The following is a 14,556-nucleotide window of genomic DNA, read 5'->3' as shown; positions in this document are numbered from 1 at the left end:
GGAAAAACATAATGCCAAAAGGAGGAAAAGTCAGATGATGATAACAAGGCAGAAAAGGAAAAGAGGTCTGTTAAAAATCACCTTCCACATGTTGTGGGCTGATCAGCACAGCTGTATAAGTATCAGATATCATAGAGCTGATGACCTAATCAGTCAATAGCACACATCGTAGACTGAATAGAAAAACAGTAACAGTTGGTATGAGTCTGCTGAAACTCACACGCATGTAGAAAATTCTAAACAAATACTAGAGATAAAAATTATCAAAAAACACCCAGAAATAGCTATTAGCAAACAGTGTATCAGCAGTATATGTGTAACACGCCCCAGGCCCTCTGCTGTTTGTTCTGAGCGGGGGTTAAAAGTGGGATTTGGCAGGTGGGTTGTAGTAATGCAGCGGGGGAAATGACTCACCTCAAAATAACTTCCAAATCGATTTGTACTGTGAGCTCCTGTGGTCTTGTTTGCTTTGCTGACAGGCTGTGTGATCAGCTGATCTTCTTTTAAGCACCAATTTGTTGCTGTGGCTCTAGGCTGTGCTGCATTTGAATAAGAAGATAACTTCAACAACACATCATGTACATAAAAAATAACATTACTTAAGCAAATATTAATGTGAGTAATGAACTTTCTAATTTCTAACTCCTAATTACACAAAGGACACTTTTTGGATCAACTGCATCAATATCAGATCCTCCTGTGCTTGTTAGGTGTTAGGCTTGTTGGAGTGCAGGAAAAGGAGCTATATACAAATGGCAATGTCATTAAGCTGGTGTGAGAACACAAAAGCACCTCTTTTTCAGTCTCCATAATTGTGCAATTAGACAACAACAGTAGAACAATCAGTGGAGGGCAGAGAGTCTCAGGTAAGATTTCACTCACAGTTGTAGAAAGACACTTGTATGAGAGGCCCAGTCACTTTGAGGAAGCAAGTTGGATGTTGATGCCCCAAAATGGATGTGAATGCCCCCCATCCACATCTATTGTTGTTTCAGATGGATAGCATTCCCTTTAAGTGAAGCTGATAGTATCACTGTGCTGTTTTGGGTACCTGGATGTGTAGCTTTGTAAAATAGGTAAATATGTATTGTGGCCTAAAATTCATTCATTAATATGTATTTTAAGCAACTACTAATGGTTGTGTCTGTTAGAGCAGATCATTTGATATAGGTTGGTGATATTATTGACGCCCCTTCCAGAGAATATTCTCTGGAAATTCCATGCTTGTGGTTCCCCTCTAAGTTGTAATGAGATCTGCCTCCTTGCCCTCCGGTGCTTGTCCTAAGTTTGGATTGCAGCTGGAGTGGAACCAGAAAAGCACATTTTTCGAATCAGCTGCGATCTCCAGGCCCTCCGGTGCTTGTCCTTAATTTGGAGTGAAGAGAAATGAGCTTTAGGGTCTTTTCATTTCCTTGGAGCTTGCCACGTGTTAAGAGAGGGCATTGCAGTTGATTCGATGGGAAACTGAGTAAGCAAACTTCAGCTCCTTCGGTGCCTGTCCTAATAGAGTGCACCAGTCTGCTGTCATCCACGGAGACCCAATCTGAAAAGGACCTGAGGACAGTCAGGTGTGGTCATATTATACAGAGTCATTTCATCTGAATGTTATTTGGGTTCAGCCCCACTCTTGATCAAGAGAAGACTTTCAGTATGTTGTCATATACTAACCACAAAACAAAATCAATGTCACATACTAAACATCATACAAAATCATACATAAATGCTATAAAGCTTATATTCATAACAAACCAGCACACTCATCATTTCAGCTACGTATCCCATTATTTGGTTTCTCCCAAAATAAATGTAGAATTAAAGGAGATCAGTCAGCTACAGTTTAAATAAAGTAACCTAAAAAGCCCTTCCAAATATAGGCAAGTAGAGTCTCGGCAGCAGAGTCAGATTTCAGATTGTACAATAAACATATGCTGTTTAAGTAAGAGTACATTTTACAGAACAGATCTAATCAAAACACAGGACTTGTATTGGACATCAGTAACCCCCGGGCCCTCAGCAGCCACTTCTTTAGATAATGATTAGCTACCAGCTCCACTGTATATACATCAGCCAATCAGAGGCCAGATCAAGCCATGGTATCTAACTCTAATGTGTTTTTTTCTAGCTAATTTATCCTAGTTTTAAAATAATGTTTAGATGTTTCCTTCTGCTTTTAAGATGTCCCTCACCATCAACAGTGTCTTGTGAGTCTTTATTGCTGATGACGTCAAATCAAGACAACGGTTTAACAGAATTAGAAATTACACTCTCAGTATAAGATATGCTCACAGTATTGAGAGCTGTCTAGCTAGCCAAACCAAACCTTCCACATATTCTAAAGACACAGATCTTTAACTTTTAATGAGTTGTTCTTTTCCATTGTAGAAAGGTGAAAGTGTCTGTGCGTTGGTCTACATTCATGTTCTTCTCTAATTAACATGGGGGAAGCACCCAGAAGGCCGACTGTGCCCCACCTCTCCTCTCCTACAGTTTCCTTACAGTGTCTCCTGGCTCTTTTCCATCTTCTGCTGCAGTCATGTCCTTTACCTAATTATATCTGTAATTAATATCCTGCTCTGCATCCTCTGCTTTCAGTGCAGTGTGTACATACTGGGATAACAATTCAGATATATTGAATAACTGAACATGATAATGATTTTGCTGCAGCCAAACCTCATTGTTAGAGCCTTAACAATGATGTTTTAGTGGTGCTAAAAACCATTTCAGTCAGGAGAGACAAATAAAGATATTTATTGTAAATATGTTACAAAATCTTAGTAATGACAAAGTCTTTGGCGTTTGAACATCTCTGAATGGCTGCATATATATGTAGATCCCCCATGAAGTCCAGACACTGGTGGTGGTGATTGCTGATGAGACTGAATGGCGGAGATGGGGAGGTGGTGGGGCGCAGGAACAGCTGTATGACAGGACTGAAGCAAAGGGAGAGAGGCACATTTAAACGGACCGCTACAGGATGATAGGCTAAGGCTGAAGTGGGGCGATTTGCTATTGGTTGCTGAGATTGACAGGTGACTGGCAACAATTGAGATAACGTCCTAAACATAGAAATCTAGGTAATAGATGAGCATGCTTGAAGGAGGCAGAAGTTACCAGTTACGCCTGTATGTTTTAGAGTCTTCTGACTGAACTTTCGCTAAGCTTCATTTGTTTGACCCTGCTTTTACACCAAATACAGAAGTGCGACATTGGAGAGATTATATAGAGATATAGAGGGATTGGTACAGGATATACAATACTGTATTCCTGCATGAGCTGCAATTTACCACAGTTGTACATCAGGTTTTGCAACCAAAGGTAACTTGATTGAACTTTGACCCCAAATATATTGACCTCCACATCACATGTCCTATGACTTCAGGGGGTTGAAGTTATGATGCCAAGAGTTTCACTGTAGAGAAAAATGAAAGAGCATTTCTGGATTTATCTGACTGCTTTCTAATATATAAGCTATAAGAGGAAATGAGGATAATAGGTTACAAATTGGTGTCGTGGTTTAGAAAAAAAATCTTAAGTCAAGCTCCATTTATTAGCTGCTTCTGGAGCTTTTAAGGCTGCATTCAGATTGCAAGCCAAAATCCGATTTTTAGCCAATCAAGATTAGAACCAGATGACTCTTATGAAGTCTGAACAGTCATAAATCACATGAAATCCGATTTTCAGAGGACCAAACCAAATTCTTAATCTTTGGGGAGATGGCTCCATTCAAGCGAAGCTCGAGGGTTTGTTGTTGCTGTCACAATTATATGACATCACACAATACACGCTAGATGACGCCTCCGCTCCAACGACGTTGCCACAGCAACCTGTCAGATTGGTGATTAATGTGGTCCAGTCTGAACAGAGCCAAATCCCATTTGGACACTTGTTAAAAACAGTGTGGACAGTCAGGCCTAAAAATCGGATTTGAGAAGGAATCAGATTTGAATCAGATTTGCCTGCAGTCTGAACGCAGCCTACTGTAAGTGCATCTCATGACCTTCCTCAGCAGATGGAGTTTTCTTAGTTGTCATGGAGTCAGGAAAGCTCACAGTGAGTCAACACTGAGCAAAGTACATCTAGTGAGCAAGACTGAAATGTGATGGGAAGCTATAGGAAGGGCCAGTAAGATTTTTCCCCTTCATCCTTGACCTTGGAAACTAGTGTTCCAGTTTATAAAAAAAATGTTCAGAAAAGTTTTGTTGTCGTCTCATGGATTCCAAATAAAAACATACATTCAGTCAGATGGTGTTGTAGTCTAATATGTATATTATAACTGAATCATTCCCAGAGAATCACAGAAAACATTAAATCATTAGTAATTAGACCTTTAAAGATCGCAAAACTTATACCTATGAACCATCTTTTCATTACAATTTTTACTTTACATCTTTCAAAGGAAAAGCTGAAATAAAAGAATGCAGTAGCAGATCAAATCATTTAATAATCCCAACATTGTCTGATAACATCATCATAAACAGACAGCTGGGTGACTATGTCCACATTGTCCACATTGAAAATGAGTTATGGCAAATACAATTTTAGATAACTGAAGGTTTCCTACTCTCTGTCGCTAAACCTTTAAGTCTTCCCTGTTCTAATAAAGCTGAATGAATGATCTAGTTTATCTCATATACATGTCTGTGTTTCTGTTGTCAGACAACAGAGCTCATACCAGCAGTCATTGTAAGCTGGCTGCATAACAAAACTATAGCCTATTAGCTGTGACATCATTTTACAATTCAGTTTAATGACAGCAGCTGTGACATATATCAACACTTAAAATGAGTCATCACAGAGACATTGTCTGCTTAAGTTTACATCATGTTTTATTTCCCAAATTTTATGGCACTCTGTTAACCTGTTGTAATAGATCTTTGACTAAACACCTGCAACCCTGTGTAACAGAGTATTATTAGTTATCCAAAGCAGCCCCAGTGTGATATATCATAGACTGTAAAAAATTAATGGACGCAGCCACCATAATGTTACCCATTGATTTGTGGACTCCCATTTTGATGCATAATTGTAGAAAGAGAACTGTGTTGGAGGCGGTGTCCTGTTCATTCCTGTCACAGTTGATCAGTAGCACAAGGCTAAAAAAGCCACTTCCTGTTTTAAAGAAATGACCCATATAAAAACATACTATGCACTCGCTATGGGCCACATTGAGACGTTTGATAGTTTAGCTATCAGGTTAACTTAAATGGGGAGAAAACAATTTAATTATGCGGCTCTTCTAGACTTTAGAAATGTGATCGGACCAAATGGATCAAATTCTAATATTGAAATAAGTCTTTTTACAGGTTGTGATAATCAAAAAAATATCCGTTGAGTTACAGACATCTCTTTCACAATGTTAGTCTATGGTAAATCGTTTTTGTGAGCCAGTGTGCATCACTTGACGTTGTAATTGCACGGTTTGGCTGCTATGTCAAATTGGCTTCAACGCCCAGCTCCATATTGGATTTTTGGAGCCAGAAATGACCATATTTGGACAAGATGGTGAAGCTTACCCTTATGCTAGCTGCTGGCTTGGTTCACACAGTCTATAATGATAATGTTAATTTTCACCAGTAAAACACAGCCTTAAAACCTTTAAAATAAAACAAGACTTTTTTTTTTTCTCATTAAAATTTTAATCGAATTCTTAATAGCAGAGTATATGAGTACAGGGTTGGTCATACATTTCGGAAACTTGGCATAAACATATGACATGTCATAGAGGAAAAATAAAACTTGAAAAGCAAAGCAAGAAATATAAGGGGGAAATCCAGTCTACTGACGGAAAAAAGAAGCTATGCTATTTAGTCTCTGATTAAAACAAGACTTTTTTAACTAAAATGTTAGAATTAACTTTAATGAACTGAAAGCAGACTGAAAGCTGATGGCTACAGCTTTGCCTATACTCTGTGAATCTAGGGGTTACGCTATGGTTATGTTACTGGCCTGTGACAGCACCAGACATCCCAACTCTCCCGGAAGTTCTGGGGAGTTTCCCGCATATTGATAGCGGCTCCCTGACGCCCGCAAATGAGACGTAATCTCCCAGAATCTGGAGTAAACAAGCAAGAGCGCGCACTAGAGAGTGACTGTGCGCGTGTGTGTGTGACTATAAATGCAGCGCGTGTGAGAGCTCTGTGTTACCGCTTATTGGCGTGATCGCAATAGACAACAGACAACGATCGCACCCCCAAAGTGCTCAATGGTCGACTGACTGCCATCCCTCGAGCCATGCAGCGAGCATAACTAATAAAAAAATGCTTTAAAAAAGCATTATATCTATTAAAGTAGTGTTTATTTGCCTTGCCTCTAGCTGATTTAAGGTTAGACATCCATGTTTGTTTGCTTTTGTGGCACTCTCTGTATCACTAAGTGCCAAATCGGTTATGTTGGAACTTAACAGTCACAATTACAAATTGAATGCTGACATGAACTGCATTTACAACTCGGAAAACAAAGAATGAGCCTCAACTTGCTCTGATGAATTATCCGTACTAATACATATTTCTTGTACTGTATGTGCTCATTCTTCATCTCCTCTGTAGCAGCAGTAAAGACGCTCAGAACCATATTGGAGAAGTTCATAGGGCTTATCCATAATACAGAAAAAAAAAACGTGTTGCCTTCCACCCCCTCTTTCACTACGTGCATTTGTCATCAAAGCCTGACACAAGTGCTTTAAAGCAAGTACTGGGGGGTTGCCATGGCTACAAAGTCACCCTGTGGGCTTGGCCATCTATTGAGGTTTTCCATTCTCCTTCTCTGGTGAGATGAAAATGCACATGGCCAAACTGTCAGAGCCAAGCTTTTATGACTTCAAAGCCAGGCAGAAACCACAGGAGCTCTGAGACCTTTGTCAGATGGCAGTGTGCTGCATTCCTCGAGCCCTGTTGACATTTACAATTTGCCTCTCAGACCTTAGCAACAAGAAGACTCAGGCTGCTGCATTTTCAAAAATAGACGATCTCTCATGTCACTCCTGGGCTTGTGCACATTGAGCCATTACACAGAGAAAGCACAAATCTCCCTTAATTTAACATTTGGTCCTGGTTCACTAAAGGTGACTAGATGCTCACTGACAGGCATCACAACAGCTCTGTCCTCCTCTGTGTATTCACTTGTTGATAGGTCAGCTACAAAGTGCAGAGCATGGATTTACTCACTGCAGGACTTTTATTCAAATAACAAGAATTGATGACCTGCGTATACTTCACTCACTGTAATGAATTCTCTTCTTTAGGTCATGGCTTCAAGTTTGGACCAATCATTGGCAAGCTGCTGTGTGAGCTCAGCCTGGGAGAAGTGCCGTCCTACGACCTTTCACCTTTCCGTATTAGACGCTTCCAGGCCAACCCCAAATCAGCTTTGTAGAGCCAGGATGTCAACATACCATCAAGAACTACTGATTGATTGTACTTGAATAGAGTTTGAAACCCACAGTGATTGTGCTATTTTGTCTGCTGCTTAATGTGATGTCAGTTTTTGTTTTCACATGGTGTCATCCATCAGATTGTAATGAAACCATTTCTTGAGCATTTTGGGAACTACTTATTTGCTGAGAGTGAGATGAGAAGATCGATACCAATCTCATATGTAAACTAAATATGAAGCTAGTTCCAGCGGGCAATTAGCTTAGCATAATGACTGGAAACAGGGAGTGACTAGTTGTTGTTTTATGTGCTGGAAATACTGAACGTCTAAGCCAGGCGTGGAATGCAACGCACCTGCTTCCAGTCTTTATGCTAAGCTAAGCTAACCGCCTACTGGCTGTACTGTAGCTTCATATTTACCATACAGACTTGAGCGTGTTATTGATCTTCTCATCTTGTTTTTCTTAAAGCATGTTTAAAAGAAACAAAGGATAGGTATTAGAGAGGAGATGTCTCCTGGTTAGCAGATTTCTTTCTTTAATGATCTTTAACTTTCTTTTCATCGACGCCAGTGGATGAAAAGAAAGATCATTACATGTAAAGATGCATCCTTGTATTCAAAATACTTTAATTTAAAATAAACTGTCTAAATAATAGGGCTGGGTATCAGTACTGGATACCTTTAAGGTATTGACCAAAATAAATTGAAACCAAGTAGTATCAAAACATCTCCCGTCAAATGATACTTGCAATCAATCCTTTTTGCACCCAGAGCTAGAAAATATGACTATTTGTATGGACTTGCTCACAGCCAATCAACACGAGCGTTCTTCGATTTAATGTGACATGTGATTGGCCCATCCCTTCTGTGGTGGTGAAGTTGGGTATCAAATGAAATACTCAATTATCAGTATCACTTTAAGGGTACTTGGATTGGTACTGATATCGTAATTTTTTAAACGATACCCAGCCCTACTAAATAAGTAGATTTTTTAATGCTGAACTTTGAAAAAATTCAGTGTGTCGCTGCCGTCTAGTTGAACATTTCCATCTATTTCACCTCTTACCTTCCGACTTGTGCTCTGTAGCCAAAACTGATGTCACCCTGGAGTACACTTCTGCATCACTACAGTGAGGTGAAAAGATAAAACACTGGCACATACATACAAGATTTTCAGCTGATGTTAAGTATCAATACTTCAAACTTTAAATAAAGTAATGCTTCCAAAATAAGGTCGGGGGAAGGGGAGAAGTCTAATTACTGACCTGCTGTAAGTGACCAAGTTACTACAGTGCATGCAAATATATGTTATCCCATCACCTGGTTTCTCTCATTGACTTGGTTTCTTGTGTTCATGTACATGTTCTGAGTGACTGTGGTGGAACTGGTTAGTGATGAAACTATGAGCAGTCTACCTCAGAGCTGCATGTGGAACTACAGACCAAGTACTACAGACCAAGTCCTCATCACTGTTGTTTTAATTAGTCAGCTGTATGACATCCAAATTTCATTATACAGATTAACATGAATTAATGAATGGATGAATGACAGAAGGAAGGGGGAAAAAGTCCTGTAGAATTAGAAGTCTAGATGTTCTATAAAGCAGTATAAAGTAATGAACTGGACAAACTAATCCTGCCTTCATTTTAAACTGAATTCCAACACTGACAACTCGATTCTAACATTGTTGTGTAATTGTAAATTCACTGATCTGTGACAAATAATAATAAAAAAGCTATAATCTTATTGGCTTGTATGATTTCACGCATCAGTAAACAAGCTCCTCGCTGCCTTCTCAGCAGTCAGCGTTTTACCAGCTAAGTACATGGTTAAAAAGACATCAGCGGTGAGCCATTTGTCTATGTGAAGCCAGCTGCATGCTCAGGCTTCAGAGGTGGCCCATTGCCTGGATCTATTTTCCCATGTACCGGTAAGCATTTTAATCACTAATCAGACGGACTATTACAATGGATGCCAACCAAGGCCATCAGTGGGAATGGGAAAATTATGCAGCGAAACTCTGCAGTTCAGCGAGCCATTTGCTCCCTTGCCTCTAAGTGACTTCAGATGGATTGCAAAGGGCCATTATGCAAATTGGAAGAATTAGAAGAACATTAAACATGCAAATGCAAATATTCAAACACCAATAATCATCAAGCAGAGCCAACTGAAACGCCTCTGTGGAACAATGTGGAGCTTGTATAATTCCACAAAGCTTAGTTTTTTTGTTAAAACAACTTTTGTCCTGCTGAACAAGAACATTATTTGGGGTACAAGCATTAGACACATGATTGGGGCTCAGTCACTTCTCTGTGCATAAAGCTAATGGCAACTTTGTGTTATGGTACCAGTCCAGAGTTCATACTGGTTTGTGAAAGCATTGTATAGGAAAATATGCTGTGGGTCTAAAGTTGAATGAATCAGATTCTCAAGGAACAATAAATGATGCTTTCTTCCATGCAGTGCTATGTGTGTCATGCTGTGGTCTGGACGTGTGTAGCATGCTTTTTTTTCCAAAAATCCTTCAATATTATTCACAAATATGTTGAATATTGTGTCCCTCCTGCTGACAGTAACATTTGTTTTTGTTCGCTAGCTGCTGGGATACGAATCTATAAACTACAGATGAGACTGGTGCAACAGTGCAACTCCTTTTTTGTGGAGTTTCAGTGAGCACCATCAAACCTGCAGCAAACACTGTCACTAGTTAGCTAGCTAGAATGCTCATCATAATTTTCTACCTAGTTAATCTCTGACACTTATCTGAGTCCAGGTCACAGTAGTTGATTAATTATATTACTTGAAATTGTCATATACAGCTGGGGGAGTACTGACAGAATGGTAAATAGTAAATAGACTGTACTTAAATAGCACTTTTCTAGTCTTTTAGACCACTCAAAGCACTTTTACACTACATATCACATTCACCCATTCACACACATTCATACCCTGATAACAGGAGCTACCACACAGGGTGCCAACCTGCTCATCAGGAGGAAACTAACATTCATACATACTCACAGCCACTGGGAGGAATTTGGGGTTAAGTCAATCAATCAATCAGACTTTATTAAATAGCATTTTTCATACAGTAAAATGTAGCATAAAGTGATTTACATTATAACGGCAAGCAAGAATTAAGAGGAAGCTAAACCAAAAGCCAAACACACACACACACACACAACTCATGCATACACACTTGAAAGAAGGCAACTGAAAACTGAGGAAGCTGTATCCCACCCTCAGCAATTAGCAGTGAGGACACACCAGAGACTGAATAAAACCAAATAAATAAAAGGAACTAAAAATAAATAAATAAAATACAAAGTTCATTTTTTCAAAAATTAAAAGATGACAACTTAATAAAAATAAATTCAAACCAGAATTAAAAAGTTTACATTAATACGAGGACATGATAATATAAATAACTAAAATTATACAATAAATCGACTAAATAAACAAATCGACTAAACAGTTTAAATAAATAAATAAAAGGATAGAACACAATAAAACCTATAAATATAATTTAGACAAAAGCCAGATGAAGTATCTTGTCCAAGGACACGACATGTGGACTGGAGGAGCCGGGAATCAAACCATCAATCTTCCAATTACTGGACGACCGATCTACCTTCTGAGCGCCAGACACCCCTGATATGTTAATAAAATCATAATCATGGGCCTTCTTTTCTACTGGTTTTCCAATATGGTTTTCAGTCCTTCTTTGACTTACAGTATGTGATTGAAAATGTATTAAAGAGCATTCTAAGTGGTTTTAAGAAGGTCTTTACAGTTTAGTGAACACTGTAGACCCTGAACAAGTTTGAGAACCACTGCTGTATGATTTATGTTCGTATGCTGGTAGTTACTGCACATTTTCATGATAAAGACTGAACGTGAGCAGCTTTAATGCTACACTACAGCTCAGCATGTAACATACAGAAGCAGCATGTTTAACCTTTCACAGAGACCAAGCATGACCCTCCTCAAATAACACATTAGGCAGCACTTTGCTCTCCCTTGTGTAATGCATTCTTGTACACATACAGTATGTATTCATGCATTGCCCAGTACAGCCACAGAGACCAGTGGGAGCTGCCCAGTTCCAACCTGTTCCAAAATGAGCCTCTCCATGCTGACTAGTCTAACCCCTGTGGGTTATCTGTATCACTCCAGACACACGTTCAGGTTACCTCTGCCCCTGTAAATATTCATCAGTACTTCAACTCTGTTTGCTTTCTGTGAAAATGTCACTTATGATCTCAAGCTTTCATTTGCTCAAAACCTCCATGACAGCAGTGGCACATTTTCTGCACAACAGAGAGAGAGAACAGATGTGACACTGTGCTGTAGGCTTGGCCAAGTGGAAAAATACTTCTGCTGTCATTCTCAGTCTCACAGTGTTTTTTTTTTGTTTTTTTTCCATCTTTCCAATGTCACAGCAGTGATGTGAGAGATGGTTCTAAATGTTTGCTTCACTCCCTCAGGGACAATCTTCAGCTCATCACTGGTTCTCCAGTTTGTGCCTCTTTATCCTGCTTTGATATTCACAGAGTCTGAAGGAAGATGTGTTAGCAGAGGCCGCTCATGCACCTTGTGTGTACTACATGTTGGACTGCAATAATTATTTACAAACTGTCACTTTCAGCAGTGTTTCTGACATGTTTCATGCCCCAAATTTCATATCAGAGTATTAACATTAGTCAAAGTAGAAAACTCCTTTCTGCAAGAAAAGGATGAAAAGAGTGATAAATTATCAGGCTGTCCTAACAAGTCTCTGAAGACTCTCCAGCTGGTCCAGAATACAGCTGCACGCATTCTGACAAAAACTAGAAAGAGAGAAAGAGAGATCACATTACTCCTATTTTAGCTTCACTGCATTGGCTTCCCGTAAAATCTAGAATATAATTTAAAATCCTTCTCCTCACTTTTAAAGCTCTTAATGGTCAGGCTCCATCATATCTTAAAGAGTTTATAGAACCTTATGAACCTACTAGAACACTGCGCTCCCAGAACGCAGGCCTACTTGTTTAAGAGTTTAAGAGTAGGCTTAAAGCTACCCTTACCTTTGTTACATTTTTACAAATGTTTTTGTTTAGGTTAAAGTGCTATTAATATGGTGCTATTAATTCGGTCCGAATGATATGATTGGCCGAGCGACCTGCCTGTTTTCCCCTTCCGCATTACGTAATCGTGCGCGCACCCCCACCCAGAAGAGAGTCTGTTGCGGGTCCACGGCATTATAATACATCCATGATACACGGAGATAGCCGTAATCAGACAGTAGCGACTGACAATGACCGACAATAGCGGGCCACGGCTTCCACCTCCAGCCGCTCCCACAGGGAAAAAGAAAACTAAATATATATATAGTGCACGTTCCCAACTCTCCCGGAAGTTCTGGGAGTCACCCGCATATTGATAGCGGCTCCCTGAAGCCCGCAGATGAGACATAATAGAGACTGCTAGAGAGTGACTGCGTGTGTGTGTGTGTGTGTGTGTGTGTGTGTGTGACTATAAATGCAGCGCGTGTGAGAGCAAAGCGTCCTTATAGCTCTGTATTACCGCTTATTAGCAAGAAATGACTTTCTGCAGGTTGGTATGTCTGCGGAGGGGAAGGGAGTGCGGGGGTGGGAAAAAAGAGGGAGGAGGGGTTGTTGCTGTTCAAGTGTTTTCAAAGTGCTGTGTGAAATGCAAGAAAGGTAACAGTAGCTTTAAAACTTTCCTTTTTGATAAAGCTTATAGTTAGGTCCGGCCAGGCTTGTCCTGGACCAGCTCCTAGTTTATGCTGCTATAGGCTTAGACTGCCGGGGGACTCCTACTCCCATGATGCACTGAGTCTCTCTCTCTCTCTCTCTCTCTCCTCTCTCTCTCTCTCTCTCTCTCTCTCTCTCTCTCTCTCTCTCTCTCTCTCTCTCTCTCTCTCTCTCTCTCTCTCTCTCTTCTCTCTCTCTCCCTCTCTCTCTCTCTCTCTCTCTCTCTCTCTCTCTCTCTCTCTCTCTCTCTCTCTCTCTCTCTCTCTCTCTCTCTCTCTCTCTCTCTCTCTCTCTCTCTCTCTCTCTCTCTCTCTCCATGTACTATTAATACATTCAATCACCTAAACTTCTTCCCCGGAGTTGTCTGTGCTTTCTCGTCTCACAGGTAATCTGGGCCTGTAGACGTACGGATGACAGATTCCAGTCCCGGACCTTCTAGCTTCAATGTTTATTTTCTATGTGCTTCTCTCTCTCTCCTATCCTTGCTCTCTCTCCTCTCTACCCCAACCGGTCGAGGCAGATGTTTTCCCACTTTGAAGGAGCCTGGTTCTGCCTGAGGTTTCTTCCTGTTAAAAGGGAGTTTTTTCTTGCCACTGTCACCAAGTGCTGCTCATGTGGGAATGTTGAGTCTCTTTAAAATTAAAACCTGAAGAGTTATGCTCTATGTGTAAAGTGTCTTGAGATAACTTTGTTGTGATTTGGCGCTATACAAATAAAGATTGATTAATTGATTGATAAAGATAAAACATTGTAAGTTAAAATAAGAAGACACTAAGTCATATCTTTATAAATAAAAAGATACAACATTTTTGATTTACTACTTCAAATTTGGATTGCTTATGATTTTTACAGTAAAGAGAAAAAACAGATAGTAGACACATTGTTTCTTACACAGGGAAAGCCTAGACTAAGCAGATGTGAAAACTGTTAACCATATTAAGAAAAAATATCCTCAGCTCAAGTGTTTTGCTGCTTTGTGTGAAAGACTTGATGATGATCATTGACATTTTTTGTACACACAGTGAAATAAGGTGGCTTTCAAGAGGACGTGTGCTTTATAGTCTTTTTAAACTGAGAAAAGAAGTGCACACAATTCTCGAAGAGCAGCCCTTCTTTGCTGTATTATTTATATATTATATATATATATATTATATATATATTTTACTATTTTTGTGCAAAACTGGCTGACTTGTCAGATACATTTGTCCAGTTAAATCAGCTCACTGTATCAATGCAAGGCAGAAACAGCACAGTGTTTATAGCAGGGGTTGGGAACCTTTTTTTCCTGGAGAGCCACTTTTACCATTTTATTTTTTAAATCTCAGAAGAGCCAAATTGAATCAAAAGACTGTAATGCGGGGTGGAATTGCGCAATTCATTTGCAGTCTGGACGTGGAGTGGTGTGGGTCTCCTCTCTGCTCTGACTGCA

General features: G+C 39.7%; 1 protein-coding gene across 1 annotated transcript in view; it reads left to right on the top strand.

Annotated features, from left to right (window-relative positions):
• Positions 1–9,117, top strand: part of pipox (pipecolic acid oxidase) — a 47,319-nt gene extending 38,202 nt beyond the window's left edge. The window contains exon 8 of the mRNA XM_062418721.1: positions 7,241–9,117. Coding sequence (XP_062274705.1) covers positions 7,241–7,371 — 131 coding nt within the window. The 3' untranslated portion in view covers positions 7,372–9,117. The remainder of the gene's footprint in view (positions 1–7,240) is intronic.
• The last annotated feature ends 5,439 nt before the right edge of the window (positions 9,118–14,556 follow it).

Source organism: Scomber scombrus, chromosome 5 (assembly GCF_963691925.1).
Source record: "Scomber scombrus chromosome 5, fScoSco1.1, whole genome shotgun sequence".
NCBI classification, from domain to species: domain Eukaryota; kingdom Metazoa; phylum Chordata; class Actinopteri; order Scombriformes; family Scombridae; genus Scomber; species Scomber scombrus.
The sequence above is the reverse complement of the archived record's forward strand: the minus strand, read 5'-3'. Positions and strand labels throughout refer to the sequence as shown.